The 21,655-nt window shown below is 46.7% G+C and overlaps 1 protein-coding gene across 1 annotated transcript in view; it reads left to right on the top strand.

Annotated features, from left to right (window-relative positions):
• Nucleotides 1–21,655, top strand: part of DTD1 (D-aminoacyl-tRNA deacylase 1) — a 133,265-nt gene that overhangs the window by 54,014 nt on the left and 57,596 nt on the right. Inside the window, exon 6 of the mRNA XM_007461780.1 lies at nt 1,818–1,924. Coding sequence (XP_007461842.1) covers nt 1,818–1,924 — 107 coding nt within the window. The remainder of the gene's footprint in view (nt 1–1,817; nt 1,925–21,655) is intronic.

Raw genomic sequence — 21,655 nt, 5'->3', positions numbered from 1 at the left:
TGAACTTTCACCATGACCCAGGGCTTCTCATTGGTCTCCCTGTGGTGCAGGTGGGATGCCGAGGCCTTGGAGCTGGTTGGGGGCTGGGTCCAAGTCCTGTTGCCCTTCACATCCTGAACCTGGTGGAGCCTCCTCCAGGGAGCCCCTCTGGTTCCCTCCCCATCCCCTAAGGGGAGGACTCTGACCTCTAGGGTCGGGATTCCTCAGGGTTGAACGGTGCTGCATCATCACCACCCTGCACCCATCTGTCGCCTGTGAGACCCTGGGCCATGAGTGCCGGGCTGTCTGCGCCCCTGAGCTGAGCAGGGTCTTCTGGTCTCCAGCAGTGAGCCTGGCGCTTCATTGCTGTGAGTTAATCTTCAGCGGGGCATGGATCTTGCCCTCTCTCTGCACCTTCATGGTGGGAGGGAGCAGAAGGGCTCACACTGTCTTTACTCTGTGGACCCAGCACCTTCTCCCTGTTGGGTTGATCAGGAACGGTGTGCAGTCACTCGAGCAGGTGTCCGCGTGTGTCATCAGCTGCGTTTGGACCCAGTGCACATCAGAAGTTCTCGGGTAGATGGATGCAACGTTCGGATGATTGCGCGGCACCAGCTCTCAGAGCGTGTGCTGGGCTTTCTTTACAAACGTCGTTTGTGAAGAACGTCGTTCAGCATTCGGGGGTTGATCAGATACCGTTTGATTGATCGGACACAGTTGGCGTGGGTTTGGGTTAGAAGGTTCGGAGTAGGACATGGAGAGGCGCTCATTTCTGGGGTGGTCCGTGGCCACTTTGAGGATGCACCCCGGGAAGCAGGATGGCTCTGCAGCCTCGCTGGGGTGAGGCGGGACGTGGGCCCAGGGGAGCCGAGTGGCCCCCAGCTCTGGGCAGTCCTGTCCTGCGAGGACCGAGGTGTCCCCTCGGTACTCTGGCCTGTGGGACCTTCTGTAGGTTGACCTGCCTTTTGGCCTCACGGTGAGGGACCCCCCTCCGCGTCTTACACAGAGGAGCCCGCCGGCCGCTCACAGGGCCGTGTATGAGGTTGTTCTGGGGGAGCCTCCTAAGCTCCTAAGCTCTTTGTTTAAAAACGTTCGTTAGGAAACATGCAGAGAACAGACACCGGCGGCTCACTGGCCAGGCAGCCTCGTGCTTCACGCGTCTCTCAACTGCCCTGCCCCCCCGCCCATGTGGAGGTCGCTACTGCCCTGCCTTTGCCGTTCGTCTTCCTGCCGTGTTTCTTCATGCATCTCTCTCCACAAGTGATGGAATTTGTTCTGGTGTTTGAACATACCATCTAAATGGTGTTGCACTGTTGTGTCCTTGCCACTGTTTAAAGATCACGTTGTGGGTTTGAGATTTGCTGCGTTGACAGGTGTGGCCGCCGAATGGTATTCTGTGGGAGAATTCAGGCAGAGATTCTGCATTGGTTCCCCTCCAGGACAGTCACACTGCGTCCACTTTCTCTCTTATAAACAGTGCCAGAGTGAACACCCTTGGCTGTCTCCTTTTGGATAAGAGATTCTAGAGCAGACGCCCCAAAGTGGAATTCCAGGCTTGTAGGGTTTGTTTAGCGTGAACTTGACCTCCACAGTGGTTGTACACTTGACCTTCTCAGTGTCTCACAGGCCTGTTAACCCACGTTTTCCCTGACCCTGCCCTCTTGCCAGGTCTGCAGGGCATGCGGAGGCCCTCTGCCGTGTGGTTTTGTGTTTTCCTTACTCAGGGGCGCAGAGGGGGGAGTTGGGCGGTCCTGCTCCCGGGTTTCTGATTACACTGATCGAGGTTAGCTTTAATCTGAGGTCTCCAACTCTTGTGACCGTTGGAATTGCTCTTACAGACGGCAAGTTCGGTGCCTACATGCAAGTTCACATTCAGAACGATGGGCCTGTGACCATTGAACTGGAATCTCCGGCTCCTGGTGCTGCTACCTCCGACCCAAAGCAGGTAAGCCCAGAGTCAAGGGTTGGGTCTGTCTCCTGGGAGCCGGTAACATCTTTTGGCCTTGACTTAGTTCCTGGAGCACTTCTGAGTCTGAGGTGGAGAGAACGCCTCATCGTAGTAACCTAGAGTTTATTCGCTACATCCCTTCCCGAGAACGCACCTGTCGCCCCGCATCTCCGTGCTCGCCTTGCCTCCACCTGACTCCATTCCAGAGCCCAGTCCGTCCTCCTCCAGGCCGGTCCTGGGCGAGGTGCCTGGGCGTCCACAGGCCGCTGGGTGGCAGCAGAGGAGTGGCACGGCTCCCCTCGGCCGGACCCGGTTCCCGAGTGTGGAATGGTTGCGTGGAGTGGGTTTATCCCAGGTGTGGGTAAATGTGCCACCTGAGGGTCTTTGTAAATCCTTATTTTTCTAAAGCAACGTCTGACCTGGATTTGCTGCCAACTCTGTAAGCTTTCAGAAAAAATTTAATTAAACTAGAGAAAGGAAATCTGTGCTAGTCCTTGTGAGCTGTGTGCTTCTCATAGGTGCTTAGCACTTCTGAAGGCTTTAATTAATGCAGCTGCTCTGTGGCCTTTGAGAGGCAGGAGGGCAGGAGTGAGAGCTGGGGGCGGGCAGCCCTGTTCTCCCCCGACCCCCGCCTTCTGGGACACCGAAGTGGAAGGATGCAGGGGTGGTGGGGAGCATTATGTAAACGTAAAGCTCTGTGACCTGTTCAAAGTCATCATTTCCCAGGGGAACAGACCTTTTCTTTTATGTTACTGATTCTTTGGATTTATAGAGAAGCAGGAACACATCTGGCGCAGTGGTGCTGGGCTTGAAAGGTGATAATTGAGGTTCCTGGAATTACTGATAACATGAAAGAAAATCACAAGTGAAAAGTCCACGTGAAAAATTAAACTTTTTATTTTGATGTAACTTGAGACTTACAGGCAAGTTGAAAAGAGTGGGTTTCCATACGCCCTTTACCCGGCATCCCCCAAATTTCCTGTTTTATGTGATCACAGTCTACTCATCAAAATGTCAACGTTAATATTGATACAATACTGTTGGCGACGCTACAACCTTACTTAAGTTTCACTAGTTTTCTCTAGTGTCCTTCATCTGTTTCAGGACAATCTGGGATCCTTCATGGTGTTTACGGCCTTCCCCCTTCCTCATGGCTTTGGTCTGCTGCTTCTGTAGAATGTTCCTCGGTTTCCTTCCCTGTGGTTACACTGAGGTTGTGCATTTGACAGGTTCATCTTGACCTGGTTTCGCAGGATACCGGCCTCTCCAGGTTTCCTCTTGCCCCTGGCTGTTCTCCTTCTGCTTTTATTTGATCACTGTTTTGTTGTTTTGATTTATTATTCTGCTTCAGCTGTATTTGGAGAGAAAATTTAGTCAGGTTTTTTACATTCTAAATATTTTTCTAGAAGTGATAGAATAATACATGAAATCTTTAGGCTCTTCAACCTTCTTGAGCAAGCACCCCCTCTTTTCTTCTTTACCATAAAGAAAAAGACAACATTTTTAAAATTTATTAACAGGCCATGCTAACTTGTGACAATAAGAAAGTTAGTTTCGTTAGTTCTGAATCTTTTAGGAGCTTTCTCTTCAAATGCAGGAATTGTCCTGAGTCAATTTCAATTACTTGTTCTAGTTAATGGACTCCAGAAGCCTCAGACCCTATAAACTGCCCAGATCTCTGTCCCCGAGCTGTCAGGAGGTACTGATAGGCAGGCACAGGGAGCTCTGGGGTGGCCTGTCTGCCTTCCCCCTTTCAGTAAGAACAGGCTTCCTCTTCGGGCTTATAGCTGTTTTGTTCACTTTTGTGTTGTGTTTTAAAATACAGGTTCTTTAAACCTGAACAAATGAACAATGTGTGTGTGTGCTTTTTTTTTCCTAATTGAAGTGTAGTTGATTTGCAATGTTGTGTTAGTTTCTGCCATACAGAAGAGTGATTCACTTATACGTATATCTATTCTTTGTCATGTTCTTTTCCATTACGGTTCATTATAGGATATTGAATATAGCTCCCTGCTCTACAGTAGGTCCTTGTGTGTGTGTATGTGTGTGTGTGTGTGTGTGTGTGTGTATTTAGGCATCAGGTGTCTTTCTAGTGTGTGGCAGTGTGTTGGGGTGGGGAGGAAGTGCCGTGACCCGGTCCCTGCTCCGGGGACAGATTCAGGGCAGCATAAACCAGGAAGGTTCTTGACAGTGACGGGGGTAAAGGACAGTGTCCGACAACTTGGGACATATCACAAGGACACCACTTCATGCTCTGCCTTAAACCCCTCAGTGCCTTCCAGAGACATCTGGGTTCCAACCTGAGCCATGTGCCTGGCTGCTGTGGCTCGCGGCCTGCTCTGCACCAGTCCCCTCAAGACCCCCACTTCCCCTGCCTCTGGACTCTGGTCTCAGCGTTTGTCTCCTCCTCGGAGGGTATCCTCTGACCCCTCAACCCCAGTGATCCCCCGTCAGCCACTAGTCCCGTTGCTCTGAGTCTTTTTCACTGCCTGGGGCTGAGCCTGGGGTGCACTTTGTTCTGGAGTCGTGCGTCCTGGACCCGTGAGCTGTGTGTCTGTGAATGTCCTTCTGGCACTGCCTTCGGCACAGAGCTGGCCTGGACTCCCAGGGGACTGGTGGTTTTGCTGACCTTTAAGGATGTGAGGTGGGGGGAGGAGGCATTCTCAGTTGTTGTTTCCAAACTTGCCCTTGAAATAGGGCTAAATTCCTTTTTTAAGAGTCCCAGAGCTCTATGGGTCATGCAGCTACTGCTGGTGAAGACTGGGCTTGTAAAGGCAACTCGTTGTGTGCCCGCCTTAACCAGCTCTCTGCTCGTGTCCGGAAGTGGCAGCCCCTGCACGTTTCCCATGGCTGCATGGGCACCGCACCCAGTGCAGTAGGGGCTGCAGTGTGGGTCCCCTGATGTTCCCGACGGAGAGGAAGTGGAAGAAGAGGGGTACTGCTCGCTCTGAGGGACATCCCTCGAAAAACGGGGTGGAAGCAGTCGCAGAGCCACCAGACAGAAGGCAGAGGCTGTCTTCCCCACTGCACTTTTGTGGAAGAACATGGTTCTGGTAGGAACATCCTGATTGTAACCTAGAGGAGGTTGGCTAGTGCGTGAGTTCTTCTGTGGGTGTCTAGATACAGGGAAATTTCAACACCCTTGCCAGCCGGGCCTGTGGGGAGAAACTTACTGTTGCTCTTGTTTTCATCTTAATTGCTTTCCCTTGGCCGGGGGTGTTTTCCTGAGTCTCACATGGTTGGGATTGCACGTGGTGAGAGCAGGTGGGGGCTTCCCCCCCACCCCCCCAGGAGGGCATTTCAGTAATTGGAGGGCTCTTTCCTGGGGCTCAGGGCCCACCTAGTTCACCGTGTTGCCATTAAGTGTTTATATTTTCACTGATTTAGCGGGCTTGTAAACCTCACTAAATTGAAAGGCTGGAAGGAGCTGAAAAAATGCACTTTCAAATACACATCCTTGAATTGGCTCATGAGTTTATTGACAGATCTCTGGGATAAGTTGACCAGTGAAGAATGGTGCCAGAGATTTTCATTTCATGCTTTCCTGATTATCACCCTCACTTCGCCTGTAACTTTCTCTGCACTCGTCTTATCAGCAAGCACCCATCCCTTTGCCCTGAAACCTTGGGACATCGAGATTGAGACACTGGTGGCTTCTGTAGGGTCATCTGTAGGGTCAGGAGGAAATGTGTGGGCTAGAGAGGGGGTGCGGAGGGAGCGCTGGTCAGCCTCATTTACCCGTACTTTTCAGTAACATGTGCTGCAGAGTCCAGAAGGTGAAGCGGAGGACGGGCCAGGACACAGGTGGCAGCCCCCCTGCAGGTGCACAAAGGTGGGTCTGAGTTACCGCACAGCTCAGTATGAGGGACGGTCTACCGAGAAGTGTTCTGAATATACGGAAGAGTTATACTGATGCCCATATGTTTGCATTTCTTCACGGAGGAACGTTTATTTAAATGTACGTATTCCCTTTTTCGTCCTGTTTTAGGCTTGAACTCTGGTGCGAACTCCCCGGTCTCTGTTGGTGTCAGTGTGAGGTTTTGCGTGGCCTGAGCCAGGCCACAGAGCAAGCTTCTGGGTCTGGTTGCCACAGTGGCACTGGATCCTGTCCTTCACTCCAGTCGCTGGTTCATTGTGTCACATTGATTTATTGGACAAATGTTGACTGAGGGCCCTGCCTTGTTTATACTGAAGTGTTACTAAGACAAAAGCGGGAACTTAGCAAGAGCTTCATCACAGAGTTTTTGTTGCTGCTCGTGTTCATCTTTGTCACCGTGTCACCGTGGGTGTGCTGGTGACCTTGAGTCCTGGGACCTCACCTTGTACGGAAGCCTTCCCGATGGGGCAGGGCTGGCACCTGCCAGACCACTGGGGCTGCGGGCATCACTGCTGGTTTTCTCATCCTTTCAGCGTGAACATCCACTTTCCTGCATAACCATCTGGCCAAGGGTCAGGTTTGGAGGCTGGGGGGCTTCTCTGCTCCAGCAGCCAGGGCCCCTGCTGAGTGCCATCGGTGCATGGGCACCCTGCCCGGGGCGTGTGTGTCTGGCTGGTTGGAAGGGTTGGGAGCCTCATAGAAGTTTCCACCCAGGCTGGCTTCTTCCGAGTTGGGGAGCTGCAAGGGCTTGCTTTTGTTTTAGCATTTTAATTTGTTTTCATATAGATGGTTGTCCTAACTCAGTATATACCATAGAGTTAAAAAGAGGTCTTTCCAAGAGATGCATGACTGGCTCTGCCTGGAGACCCACTGATGAATTGATCAGTCGACAGAACTTCCATCTTTGCTTCATCAGTCCATAATGGGTCACTGAAATTGTGGAAACTGAAAAGAGTTTGTTTGCTGCTATTGGAATACGGCTGGTAAATTAAGAACTGCAATCTTCTCCCCTTCCACCTGTGACACATGCAACATTTCTTAATCTCCAACTAGAGAAAAACATCTGTTTTGCTTTAAATAACTCAGGGCACTAATGGGTCAGTACATTTAAGGCTTACGGGTTTTGTTTGTTCCTGTGTATGCGTTTTGGGCAGATCCTTAGTTATTTTAATCTTCTAATCTCATTTGGGGATGTGCTAGAAAGACAAAACTCCTTACCTTACTGAGTTGGCCTACTGAAGATTAACTAGCATCTTTCTTTATTCCCAAGGGAGGGAGGTAAAGTTTACCCTGCCAGGGATTATACATTGAGCACAGCAGTAATGTAATCATCCAGACTCAGGATTATAATTGGGAATTCTTAGCTTTTTAGCTAAGTTATTAGGAGCTTCACAGTCTCGGGTAATTGTAGAAAAATGTTCGGCCAGTCAGCGGTATTTTGTAGAAAGCCTTGTTCAAACATCTGTGTTACTAACAGAGAGAGAAGAATGATCTGGAAATGAAGGAAATAAAAAGTGAAGCTCTTCCTATAATTTTTTAAAAAGGACTGCTCAATAAATAAAACCCTTAACTACCCAGAGGTGTTTTGCCAACATTTGTCAGCCTGACTGACCAAGGGTTTATCTTTTTTTTAACCTGATTGCTCTTTAAGATAAAGTCAAGATGGGAGGGTGGGGTGTGAATTGGGTCACGTGGGCTTTTAGGGGTTCATGAACCACCCTGGGCTCACCCAGCTTTTCTTTGTGCCTGTGCGCGCCAGTGCTTTTGCTGGGAGGTTCCAGGGCTTTCATCAGACCCTCCGGAGGCCCCAAGGAAGTGAAAATGCTTGGCGGGGGGGTGGCTGGGAGCAATTGGGTTCAGGGATTACTGTTCTCTCTCCGCCAGAGTCACTCAGGACCACCAATTGTAAGTGCCGAGGGTTTGTATTAAAGGGAGGAGTCTTGGACACCACCCCACCCCGCCCTCCACCCCCAGGTTTTCTGAATCAGAGTTCCTGGCGTGTCTGGACGTGGAAGGCAGAAGAGTAGCAGGTCTGTGTTTTTAACCAGTTCTTCCTGTGCCCTCCAAGGACACTGATGTAGAACTGCTGGGCCGGAGGCAACTGGACAGTCGGACGTTGCCATTTTAATCTGCTCCAGGCGTTGGTCTCTTCTGGACCACGCTCCATCCCCAGCTGAAATGTCTAAAAATACTTTACAACCTGTGTTACTGCAGCTGCCAGGAAGCAGGCTGGCTGGGCTTGATTATTGAGGTCACATATGAGGCCCTTGTCATTCATCACCGCCCCTCAGTACCCATCCCCCACGCCCCCAGCGGTGATGGAAATATTCCCAGGGCAAGGGGCCTTCTCGACGCAATTACAGATGTGTCAGGAAAAGCCGATAGAGCGACAGCAGCTCAGCACGTTAGTGACGTATGGCAGGCGCTCTGCTGAGCGGCACTGAGGCCTGAGCTGGTGGAATAACTTGTTTCTTAAGAGAGATGAACCCGAAGTGTGGGCGAGATTGTAGTGCTCTAGCCTCTTAGAGTTTTTAGTTGAAAAGCAATTTATAGTTCTCTTGGTTTTTTGGGTACCAGACATGGAATGCCTTACTCACTGGTCGGCTTATTGATTGGACTAGAATAAAACCCCGGGATGATCAGCACCTCAGTCTTTGCTTGGAGAATTGCAGTTTAGTGAAATACATGATGTCGAGGCTTCATGGGCAGTTGACTGATCACTTTTGTTTAAACACACGTGGGACATTGTTAAACGTTCATCTTTTATGGTGCATTACCTGTTGGGTTTATGGTAAAGGCTTTTTGCATTGAGCTGTAGGACTCGTTTCCTGCAGGTTATTTACTGTTTCTTGAACATTGTGTTTCTGTTCATCCCCCTGAAATGAATTCCCTCTCTCTTTACCTGTCGCTGTCTTCCCCATATTTAAGGTCTGTTTCAGACAGTGCTTCATCCAAGGTGCTCCCCTCAGTGCCATCCAGGCAAGGCCTTCCTGCCTTTGAGCCCTCACTGCGTGGTGTGTGGTCCACGGACTGAATACCAGCCATGTTTCTCCTTTGTTAGTTTGTTCATTTCTCCATCTATCCTTCCACCCTTGTGTCCATCCATCTGTCCAGTCCCCTACCTACCACCCACTCATCTGTCCACCCAGCAGGTACTCACAGGGTGCGCGCTGCTGCTGGCCTTGCATCGCGAACAGCGCTGGGCAAAGTTGTGCCCTCATGGTGCTAGCATTCTAGTGCGAAACATACACAAGCAAGTATAATTTAAAACTGTAATATTATAAAGAAATCAAAGCTGGGAGAACTGTAGAGAGGGCTGCTGGGAGGGTCCACCTCAGGCACAGGAGCTGGGGGTGGGGATGCTGAGCTGGGGGTCCGCCATGTGGAGATGGGAAGGAGTGTGCTGGACGGAGGGGCTGGCGGGTGCAGAGCCCCGGGGAGTGGTAGGGGGAGGTCGGGGGTGCAGGGAGAGAGTGGACACAAGGCAGAGCCATGACCCCAGCCTCATGGCCAGGGTGAGTAGTGTGGGTTTTACTGGCAGCGAGCTGGAGGGTTACTAGAGGGTTACGTGTGTGTGTGTGTGTGTGTGTGTGTGTGTGTGTGTGTGTGTGTGTGTGTTCACAGAGCTGGCTGAGACTGGATTGTAGAGCTGGCCAGGGCAGAGGTGGCGGGGGGCACTTAGGAGGTCCTGCAGCAGGTGGCCAAGAGCTGTGGACAGGATCTGGACGCCCCTGGAGGGTCTCGGCCCCCCTGGTGCTCTGCCACCCCCAGCGGAGCTTCCCTAGAAAAGACTCGTGTTGGAAATCTTTTATCCCGTGGTGTGAGCGTCAGGACGCTCTGCAAAGTCCAGCCCCCACTGGTCACTACAGGAAGGACCCTATTCCTGCCTTCCGTGCAGGACGGTGAGGGGATTCCGAGCTTCTTTGAGTTTCTAGGTTAAGATCAGACATTTCGACATCAAGGGGTGTGACACTTGCCCTGGTTCTGAGTGACCCTGGGCACAGGCTGGATGCTAAACCAGAACCTCTTTTTGATGCGGTTCAAAAAGAGCAGATTTTAGGGATTCAGTTCCCTGTCTTCAGGTCAGCGTGATGCTTCACTATGGCCCAGCTTTCCCCTTAATGCAAAAAACTTTAATTATAAGAAGAAATTGTGAAAAGCCCAAGAATCAACATTTATATTGAATTTGATTTATATATACCATTTTAGCTTATATTGTCAGGGTAGTTTCTAAGCGTTCAGAGCTTGTCAGGGAGAAGAAAGGGTTTATTTTTGGAAGAGTGTGTCCCCCGGTGTTCACCGCTCTTAGGAATTATGGGGAGTAATTGTCAGGAGGGCGCAGCAGCTCCAGGGCTGGAGGAGGCTGGCGGCAGATCCAGAATCTCACAGCAGCTGCTTTTGCTTGCCTCGTTCCCCAGGCTTCGTTACTTTTGTCAATATGAAACACAGAAGAATAGCTCTTCCAGGAAGATTCTTCACAAAATGTATTCCTTTGAGGACTTTCCATAGAATGTGAAGTCAGTTTCTTTTTCCATTTTTAACTGTGAAAGTGCAGCCTGCAGCTTCCGTTTCTGTGGGACAGGAAGAGCTAATTTGTGGCCTTGTTTGCATTTCCACCCTTCCTGCCCCGTGGGGTCGCGGTGCCCATGGTGGGGCCGAGCCAGGGTCTGTCAGGGAGCCAAGGCGCTTTGACGGCTCGGAGGGCAATGGCCGCTGTTTACTGTCGGTATCGTTGCTGGCTCATGAAACCTTGGGGGATAAGGACAGTTTCTATAAGATTTCATTTCAAAGTCCAGACTTCATCTGGCCTTATGCCCTGTGGATTCCTTTTTTTTTTTTTCATTTCATGTTGTCCCTTTGCCCCCTTCATTTTCTACAGGGAATAGTCTCTTATTGTCATTAAAATATTTCATGCCAGCAGTGTATTGACTGGAAAGTACCAGGTTAGAAATGTTATCATTATTATTTAAAAAAATTTTTATTTATTTTTTATTTTTGGCTGCGTTGGGTCTTCGTTGCTGTGCGCAGGCTTTCTCTAGTTGTGGCGAGCTGGGGCTACTCTTCATTGTGGTGCACGGGCTTCTCATTGCGGTGGCTTCTCTTGTTCAGTAGCTGTGGCACGCGGGCTTCAGTAGTTATGGCGTGCAGGCTCAGTAGTTGCAGCGCACGGGCTTAGTTGCTTCATGGCATGCGGGATCTTCCTGGACCAGGGCTCGAACCCGTGTCCCCTGCATTAGCAGGCAGATTCTTAACCACTGAGCCACCAGGGGAGCCCAGACATGTTATTGTTTTTATTAGTAGGTTTTTATAGTGTTCCCGGGTAGAAAGATATTTTTTTGGAAACAGTTCTTTTCCTGTCTTCTGTTTTTCTCATGAGCCCATAAAATAACATCTTTATTATCGTTTTTTGTTGTATATAATATATAAAATCAATATTTTTAAAAAAATTAGAAGTTTACCCAGAAGCTTAAGATACATTAACGTTGCTTTTGACTATAATCTTTCATTCCCAGAGGTAACACCATTAATAAGCTCCATATGTTTTCTTCTAGACTTAATAAAAATACGTTTATGCACATTTTACACATAGTCATAGAAAATACATGGTATCTGTTGGTGTGTGTATGTCATATGTTTTTTTAAAAAACTGTAGTAAAATATACATAAAACTTACCATTTTAATCATTTTACCATTTTTGGTTGTACAGTTCATTGCCATTAAGAACGTTAACATTGGTTTGCAGTCATCACCACCATCCATCTCCAGGACTTTTTCATCTTCCTAAACTATCCTCTACCGATTAAGCACTAACTCCCCATTCTCTCCTGCCCCCGGCCCCTGGTAACCGGTATTCTACTTTCTGTCTCTGAATTTGACTACTAGAGACCCAACATAAGTAGAATTGTACAATATTTGTCTTTGTGCCTGGCTTATTTCACTTAGCATAATGTATTCAGAGTTCATCTATGTTGTTGCACGTATCATAATTTCATTCCTTTTTAAGGCCGAATAATATTGCATTGTATGTATAGACCACATTTTGTTTATTCATTTGTCTGTTGATGGACATTGGGGTTATTTCCACTTTTGGCTATTGTGAGTAGTGCTGCTATGAACATGGGTGTACAAATACCTGTTTGAGACCCTGCTTTCAATTTTTTCTTGGTATATACTTAGAAATGGGATTGCTGGATCATATTCATAATTCTTTGCTCAATTTTTTGAGGATTTGCCCTATCATTTTCCACAGTGGCTGCACCATTTAATATTCCCACCAACAGTGCCCAAAGGTTCCAATTCCTCCACATCCTCCCTAACACTTGTTATTTATATATATTTCCTGTTTTTTTTTGTTTGTTTGTTTTTTTAAATAATAGTCACCCTAATGGGTATGAGGTGATATCTCATTGTGGTTTTGATTCGCATTTTCCTAATGCCCAGGGATGTTGAGCATCTTTTCATGTGCTTAATAACTATTTATGTGTCTTGTTTGGGGAAATATCTACTCAAGTGCTTTGCCTGTTTTTGAATTGGGCTGTTTTTTTGTTGAGTTGTAGGAGGTTTTTTAAAAATCTATTCTAGATATTAACTCTTTATCAGGTATATGATTTGAAAATATTTTCTCCCATTCTGTGAGTTGCCTTTTCACTCTTAATAGTATCCTTTGATGCACAAAAGTTTTACATTTTGATGAAGTTCAATTTATCTATTTTTTCTTTTGTGGACAGTGCTGTTGGTGTCATATCCAGGGAATTGTTGCCAAATCCAATGTCATGAAGGTTTCCTCCTATATTTTCTTTTAAGAGATTTATAATGTAGCCTTTCATGTTTATATTCACTTAATTTTTATATATGGTGTAAAGTGAATGTCATAAGGTTTTAGTTGTAGGCAAGTTGGAAAAACAGTATCAGTGACTTTCCCTGAGCCACATGAGAGTTAGTTGCTGACCTGATACCCCATCACCCCTGAACATGTTAGTCTATATTTCTTGCAAGCAAAGACATTCTCTTATAGAACCCCCAAACATCCATTAAAATCAGAAAAACTAGGGAATTTCCTGGCGGTCCAGTGGTTAAGACTCCACACTTCCATTGCAGGGGGCACGGGTTTGATCCCTGGTTGGGGAACTGAGACCCCCATGAGCTGCGTGGTGTGGCCGAAAAAAAAAAATCAGAAAAACTATCATTGGCATTTTAATACCATCCAGTCCTCAGACCCCATTCATGTTTTAGCGGTTATCCCAATAGCTGGTCTTTTGCAGTTGTTCAGAATCATGTCGCATTCAATAGTCATACGTCTTTAGTTTCCTTCATTCTACGTTAGTTCCTTGGTCTCTCCTTGACTTTCATAACCTTGACTCTTTGGATGAGTACAGGTCAGTTATTTTGAAAGCGTCTCTCAATTTGGGTTTCCTTAGGATTACATTCTGGATGGATGTGTGTAGATACATGCACATGTGTGTGTGCATGCATGTGTGTGCACATGCCCTTGACCTCCATGGTATTGTTGGTATTGTTCTACATTCACTGTCCTGAAACAGGCTGCTTTTCCCACCAGCAATGTTGTTTGTGTTGTTACATCTATAGCTAGTTCATTCATTTTAACTGCAAGACAGGATTCTGTCGTGTGAATACACTGCCTTTGATTAGCTGTTCTCCTTTTGATGGACTTAGGGGTTGTTGGCAGTTTTTTGCTGTTACTAACAGTGATGCAAAAATCATCCTTGTTTACATTTCTTTTGTGGATGTAGATTTTCGAGGCAACAGACTTTTATTATTATTTTTAAAATTTGAAATATTTCAAACATGCTGAACGTATGGAGAGTAATATAACAACACTCACCTTTAGCCAATGTAAATGTTGGGTCTAGAATCTTTAAGTTGGTAAAGTTGTCATCCCAGTCAGTAAGTGGGAGTTTTACTGACACTTGCTCAACGTTACTGTCTCACTGAGTGAGAATTATTGTTAATGATGAAATTGCCTCAAAAGCGTGTAGCTTTAGGGACTTCGCTGGCGGTCCAGTGGTTAAGACTCCGAGCTTCCAATGCAGGGGGTGCAGGTTCCATCCCTGGTTGGGGAACTAAGATCCCACATGCCGTGCAGTGCGGCCGAAAAAAAAAAAGTGTGTAGCTTTATTAAGAGAGAGGTATTTTGGGAAAACCAGTCAGACTTAAAAAGCAGAAAATGTGGGCCTACCACCCAGAAGTGAACTGGGAATAAACTACCACATAGGTGCAGCCAACTTTCCTTTTAGTCTGTCTTCATGTGTCTCTTAATAGAATTTAATGAAACAAGACAGGAGGAGGAATCACCGAAGGTTAAGGATAATGGACCTGAAAGACTTGCTTGGCCCCTGGGGAGACTCACCTCTCAGCTGGGTCCTTTCCTTGGCTCTGGTGTCAGGTGACGTGAAAAGTGCCTTCAGGAGTTCATTCCGAGCCTGCTTCAGGCCCCAGCATAGACCTGTGATAAATCAGCTCTGTGCTCACGCGTGACGTTTGGCAAATCAAGGGAAGGAGAGGGAGGGAATCAGGTCAGAGCCCAGCTGGCTTCACAAGCCACAGGAAACAGAATTCTCCGAAGATAAATAAGCCCATAAATTCAGGGCTTAGAGGGACACGGCCGTGACAGGCAGCCTCTTGAGTTTTGTTGAAGCGTCTCCTTTGTCACCTGTGGAAATGGAAACGCGCTGTCTCCTGATCCCCGCCCACACCTCCAGGGAGAGCTCTGCGGGCCACCCTGGACTGCAGAGTCCTCGACTGCTTGCAGCCTCGGCCGGAAGCAAGCGTGTGGCCGGCTGTGTCTTCCCACCAGGAGTGGAAAAGCATGATCCACTCAAACACCAGCTCCTACAAGTTTAGGAGAGAGACATGGTCTCAGTACCTAGAAGTGAAATCTCTGTGTTCTTTCAGTGGGTGTTGCCTGGGTTTTGCTTTTAATGCTAAATAACATTCCTCCTGGCCTGTCTATTAATAGTGGAGTAAAGGGAACCACGGAGGTTTCCTAACATTTAAACTGCTTTGGACTCCTGTTCCTGGCTGAAGTTGTGTTTGGTGGGAATGTGGCTTTCACTTTTTAAGTTCTGATACCTGGATTGTGGGTAGAAAAAGGAGAAAAAGGCTCACATCCCGAAAGACAGTGGCAGCAACGGTAACCACAGCCAGGAAGCTCATTTGGGACTCTCGGGGATTCATTTTCCGTGCTGTTTGAAGTTCTGTGTCAGCATTTGCTAAAATGCTGTCCACAGCAGGGTGGACATCACTTGTTTCAGTCATCACATGAGGATTCCGGTGTGGATAGTAATCCTGAGGGTTTTTCCTGCATCCTTTCTAGGGATGCAGAGTGTTCGGCCTTTGAAGTGATGCCGTCTGGGACCTCAGGCTGCTACTGCGGGTCTGTAGGCCGGGAAGTGCCAGTGTAATGGGTACCTACTCACATGTGTCCCCAAGGCCCTGAAAGAGACCAGGGCGGAAGTGAGCCCTCTCTGGACAAGGGTGAGAGCAGAGTGGCCACGTCAGACCTTCACCCTAAACACTATCGCCTGCTTTCTGCATTCAAAGCAAGTTCTGGTTCAGTAGGAATCGTGGCTTCTCCGGGCTGTCAGCACCCTGCTTCCTCAGTCCTGGACCTGACGTGCTCACCTGACACCGTGTGCTCCAGGATGCTGTGTGTGGATGGGGCGGCAGACACACGTCGTGTGCACATCTGCTCTGCTCACGCGCATGCTCCCTTGTCCCACTGGACTCTGCTGCAAAACACAAGAGTCGAAGATAAAATTATTAAGAATTTCACGATGGCAGTGGCAGAGCAGTGGGCCAAGTGCAGGTCCTCTGAGCACGAGGCCCCGTGTGCCTGCTGTGATCACACGCCCGTGAAGTTAGCTCCGCGTCCTCTATCTTGTTGCAGTCTGCTCTTGTCCTTCCTCTCCCCAGCGCCCACTCTCCTGGCCCCGACGCTGATCACCCAGCATCGTACCGCAGCCTGCCCCTGCCCCCAGCCTGCTCTGTACTTCCAGGGCCTCCTACCCGCCCCACTTCTTGCTCTTTTTAAAAGATTTATCACCTTCTAAAATATTATAACTGTAACTTTTGGTTACCTAAAAAAATTATCGTTTATTTCCTCCGCTAGAATATGAGTTCCCAAAGGGCAGGGATCTTCCACCAAATAAGGGAAGGCAGTTCAGAATTGAATATTTGATACTGTGTAAGAATATGACATATTATAAAGTAGGCATTACACATTAATGGCAGAGGAAGGATTTTACAATAAGCAGTAATTGGGTAACTGGTTGGCAATTATGGAAAAATTAATCATTTTACAGCCTTTTTACTATATCTTAAAAAAATTCCAGTGGAATTAAAGAGATAAATGTAATTTAAAAAAATCTCACTGAGTGTACTGGCCTTCCTAGGTATAAAATGTATTACAGCGTTATAGTTAATAAAAACAGATGGTGCTGGCTGAGCAAGAAACCTATCACCAAGGAGATGAGAGGCCTGAAAGGGAGACCGATTGTCTATGAGAAGTTTGGTTTGTGATAAAGATAGCGTTTCAGATCAGGGCAAGAGGTGGGTTTTCATCAAAGGTGTTATGACAACTGGCTGGTTCGTTTTAAAAATTGAACGCGGTAGCGATCTATGAACTTGTGTGAAAAACATAGCAGCTCTGTTATTGTATGAAGCTAGCACACCTCCAAAGAATACATGTAGTGTGATTCTAGTTATATAAAAGCAAGGACTGTCTGTTGGTATGTAGTTCATTTATCTGCCTCCCACTCTCAGGGACCTGCCGTCTCTCATACATTCTGGTAAAGAGAGGATTTATCTTTTTAAAAAAATTGAGATATAATTGTCACATAACAGTATATTAGTTTCAGATGTACAACATAGTGATTCAGTATTTGTATATATTGTGAAATGATCACAAGTCCAGTTAACATCTGTTCCATATATAGTTACAAATTTCTTTTTTCTTGTGATAAGAACTCTTAAGATGTGTGCTCTTAGCAACTTTCAACTATGCAGTACAGTATTATTAACTATAGTCACCATGCTGTATGTTACATCCCAGGACTTATTTATTTTATTACTGAAAACGTGTACCTTTTTTTTTTTTTTTTTTTCGGCGGTACGCGGGCCTCTCACCGGTGTGGCCTCTCCCGTTGCGGAGCACAGGCTCCGGACGCGCAGGCTCAGCGGCCATGGCTCACATGGGCCCAGCCGCTCCGCGGCATGTGGGATCCTCCCGGACCGGGGCACGAACCCGCGTCCCCTGCATCGGCAGGCGGACTCCCAACCACCGCGCCACCAGGGAAGCCCCGAAAATGTGTACCTTTTGACCCCTTTTACCCACTCTGCCCATCCCCCACCCCACGTTTCTGGCAGCCGCTAGTCTGTTAAGAGAGGATTTATCTTAAACCTCTCAAGACTGGTCCCCTTGAGAGTCCCTGCATCTTCTGGCCCTCCCTGCGGGGCTCTGCTGACTGTATTCCTGGTTAGGTTGGAACTCCTGGGTCCTGGTATAGGGTGAGCCCTAGGCAGCCTGCCCCACCTGAGACAGGTCAGTGTGATGTTTCTGGGGGGGTGATCTGAGCATCAGAGCTTCTCAAAGCTCCCCAGGAGATGCCAACATGCAGCTAATGCTGAAAACCACTGTTCTTGTTGGATCTGGTAAGAATTCCTCCTTTTGAGGCATAACAAGATGGAGGCCAAGAGCCGCTCCAAAGGGTTAGGACATGGGGCTCAGCAGATTCTTAACAGTTATACAGAGACAGAGGTGCATCTGCGGTACTTCTGACCAGCCCACTTATTAAAGGGTGCAGAATGCCCTCCGGGGTTGTCTGTCCAGAGGATGGAGATGGGGCCTTTAGCTACTGGTTCCCACCCCTGTTGGCTTTCCAGGCAGGCCAGCAGGCTCCCGTGACTTCTGAGAAGGCCCCGGGGCAAAAAGACCCTCAGTGCTTGCTTGAAGGGGGGGAGTCCCGGCTGTCAGCTGAGCTGGAACTTGCATGGTACCGTCAGCAGCTGTGGCCAAGGGGACGGCGTGCAGGCACTCAGATAGAGTGATTCTGCGTTTAAGTTGTTGCATATCCTTATGCACCCCATCCTTAACATTAAGTGCACTTCCAGGCATTTTGGGGGATTCTCATTAAATGTTACCTGGAAAATTATAGTTGTAAGAGTGAAATATTCTTTAAAGCGGTGGGGGAAAAGTCTCATTTCTGTTTATGTTTTCAGTCTGGTAGAGGAGCTCCTAGGAAGAATAAGTCAATCAGATCCTTAGGCAACGCTTTTTCTTTCGTTCATGCTTGGCTCCTGTTTGGGAACCAGCGGGCTGAGCCTGGAGGGGCCCATCCAGCCTTTGGACCAAGCCAGGTGCAGCCTGGAGGCCTCGGCAGGTGGTGACGGGTGAGGGGACCCTTCTGGGGATGCATGCAGTGACTTCCTGGGCCCAGCTTTGTGAAATGTGTCGCTGTGTGGGTACCTCATCTTAGGTGTAGTCTTGAAGGACATGGGGTCAGGGATGCCACGTACAGGGCCCCTCAACAGGGTCAACCTTCCCGGCCCCCTTGGGCACCTGGGTCTCTTTGGGAAGTGCACTGGCCCCTTCAGCTGTGGGCACCCCCAGATGGGAGGGACAGTGGCACCGGGGTTGGAGGACAGGTGCTCGGAGCAGGTGTTGGCTGACTTGCTTTAGAAATGTAATTTTTTAAAACTTTTTATTTTATATTGGAGTATAGTTGATTAACAATGGTGTGTTAGTTTCAGGTGTACAGCAAAGTGAATCAGTTATACGTATACATGTATCTATTCTTTTTCAAATCCTTTTTGCATTTAGGTTGTTACAGAACATTGAGCAGAAGTGTAATTTTTGCGGATGTGGCATTTAACAAATATATTGTGCCTGAGTACCATGTCACCTAATATTAATTGAAGAATAGTGACCAGATTCATGAATTATCTTTGCTTGAACTTAAATACTGATCTAATGTATACAAATATTTGAAAGTAGTAGTTGAGTTTGGTGCTTTGAGTATGGAATAAAAATATGCTAAAAAATGAAAGCAGCTTATGAAATACAAGTAATTTTACTTACCAGGGTCGTATAATAATATGAGAGGTAAATCAGCTCAACAGACAGCCAGTCTGCTTGTTTATGAGTTAGCCAGACACGGATTCATCAACTTCTAAACTCTCTTCTCTCTTTGCATAGTAGCTCTGCTGTTCTTTCCAGAAGTTTCTTTTTTTAAAAAAGAAGTGTTGACCAAGTGTAAAACTGATAGGCAGTGGGAAGCAGCCGCATAGCACAGGGAGATCAGCTTGGTGCTTTGTGACCACCTAGAGGGGTGGGATAGGGAGGGTAGGAGGGAAGGAGACGCAAGAAGGAAGAGATATGGGGATATATGTATATGTATAGCTGATTCACTTTGTTATAAAGCAGAAACTACCACGCCATTGTAAAGCAATTATACTCCAATAAAAATGTTTAAAAAATAAATAAAATTTAAAAAATAAAATGCTTAAAAAAAAAAGAAGTGTTGAACTATATCTAAAATAGATAACTAATAAGAACCTGCTGTATAGCACAGGGAACTCTACTCAATTCTCTGTAATAGCCCAATGGGAAAAGAATGTAAAAAAAAAAAGAGTGGATATATGTATAAATGGTTCACTTTGCTGTACACATGAAACTAACACAACATTGTAAATCAACTCTACTCCAATAAAAATTTTTTTAAAAAGTGTTGAGAATGTTTTTTGGGGGGAGGGGTGGAGAAATGTATAACTCTAAAAGTAAACCTTGCTTTTGAAAAATGAAGTTGTTATACATGAAGGAGGATTATAATAAATAGCAGACTGTCATTGTTAATAAAAACAAAGTTGAGAACTAACAGTTTCTAAGCTTTGCATCCAAGCGTGTGATCCTCACAACCACTGTGAGAGGGGAGAAGCGCAATTCTCTCCTTGATTAACTTGTTCAAGGTCTTGGGACGCGGCCACCAAGTGAGTGAGCTGCCTTCCAACAGAAGACAGTCTTTTAGGGCATCCTGCCTCAGGCTTCTTCTGACTGAACTTCCTTAACTACCATCTTTCTGATTTATAACATGGTCTGTTCAAACAAAGACCAGTGGGTGACATTTGGTCCTTCGGGAGTCAGCTGATCTAGAAGTGGATTCATGTCCTTGCCAGTGACCTTCAGTTCACTTGTAGTTGCACTGAGGTTTACAGGTCTGTGTGTTCCTTTTCTCCCCAAAAGTTGGATGGTATTGACCAGAATCCTCAGTAGCTGCTTGCAAAGCCGTCTTTCAGGGCTTACTTATTCTGTTGTATTTCTCCAGGTTCTGGGAATCACTGGCCCATCTCCAGAGCCTCTGTATCTCACAGTTAGAAGTATTGTCTGTGTTTGATAGGCTGGAAACAATTTTGTTGAGTAAAAGTTTAGGTTAATAGGGGAATCATATGCAAATAAAAGTGCCTTACAACGTTAAAAGAACCTCCTTTTTTGAGCATTAATCGGTATTAACAGTGTTCTTTTTGGTAAGATCACCTTTATCTATCTATCTGTTTTACTGAGGGATAGTTAACATGTAATACTATGTTAGTTTCAGGTATACAACATAGTGATTCGACGTTTAAATACATTACTAAATGATCATCATGATAAGTCTAGTAACCATCTGTCACCATACAAAATTACTATGGTATTATTGACTGTATTCCTTATGCTGTGTATTATGTTCCTGTAACTTATTTGTTTTGTAAATGGAAGTTTGTATCTCAGTCTTATTCATCTTTTCACAGCTCCCTGCCTCCTCAACTACCAGTTTGTTCTCTGTATCTATGAGTCTGTTTCTGTTTTGCTTCATTTGTTTGTTTTCCACATGTAAGTTAAATCATATGGTATTTGTCTTTCTCTGCCTGACTTACTTCACTTAGCATGATACCATCTAGATCCATCCATGTTGTTGCAAATGGCAAGATTTCATTCTTTTTTATGGCGGTTTAATATTCCATTGTGTGTGTGTGTGTGTGTGTGTATACACATACTATATCTTCTTTATCCATTCATATATTGATGGGCACTTGGGTTGCTTCCATATGTTGGCTATTATAAATAGTGCTGCAATGAACATAAGGGTGCATATATCTCTTTCAATTAGTGTTTTTGTTTTCTTTGGGTAAACACCCCCAAGTGGAATTGCTGCATCTTATGGTAATTCTAGTTTTAATTTTTTGAGGACTCTCCATACTGTTTTCCATAGTGGCTGCATCAGTTTACATTCCCACCAACAGTGCAGGAGGGTTCCCTTTTCTTCACACCCTGGCCACACTTGTGTGGTCAGTTCATCTATGACAAAGGAGGCAAGAATATACAATGGGGAAAAGACAGCCTCTTCAATAAATGGTATTAGGGAAACTGGACAGCTACATGTAAAGGAATGAAACTAGACCATTTTCTTACGCTATATACAAAAACAAACTCAAAATGGATTAAAGACTTAATCATAAGCCATAAAACTAGAAGAAAATAGGCAGAACATGCTTTGACATTGATCTTAGCAGTATATTTTTGGATATGTCTCCTCAGGCAAGGGCAACAAAAGCAAAAATAAACAAATTGGACTACATCAAACTAAAAAGCTTTTGCAGGGCTTCCCTGGTGGCGCAGTGGTAGAAGGTCCGCCTGCCGATGCAGGGGACACGGGTTTGTGCCCCAGTCTGGGAAGATGCCACATGCCGCGGAGCGGCTGGGCCCGTGAGCCATGGCCACTGAGCCTGCGCGTCTGGAGCCTGTGCTCCGCAACGGGAGAGGCCACAACAGTGAGAGGCCCGCATACCGCAAAAAAAA

Source organism: Lipotes vexillifer, unplaced genomic scaffold (genome assembly GCF_000442215.2).
Source record: "Lipotes vexillifer unplaced genomic scaffold, Lipotes_vexillifer_v1.1 scaffold285, whole genome shotgun sequence".
In the NCBI taxonomy this organism is placed as follows: Eukaryota; Metazoa; Chordata; class Mammalia; order Artiodactyla; family Lipotidae; genus Lipotes; species Lipotes vexillifer.
This window is presented reverse-complemented; position numbering and strand designations above follow the sequence as displayed.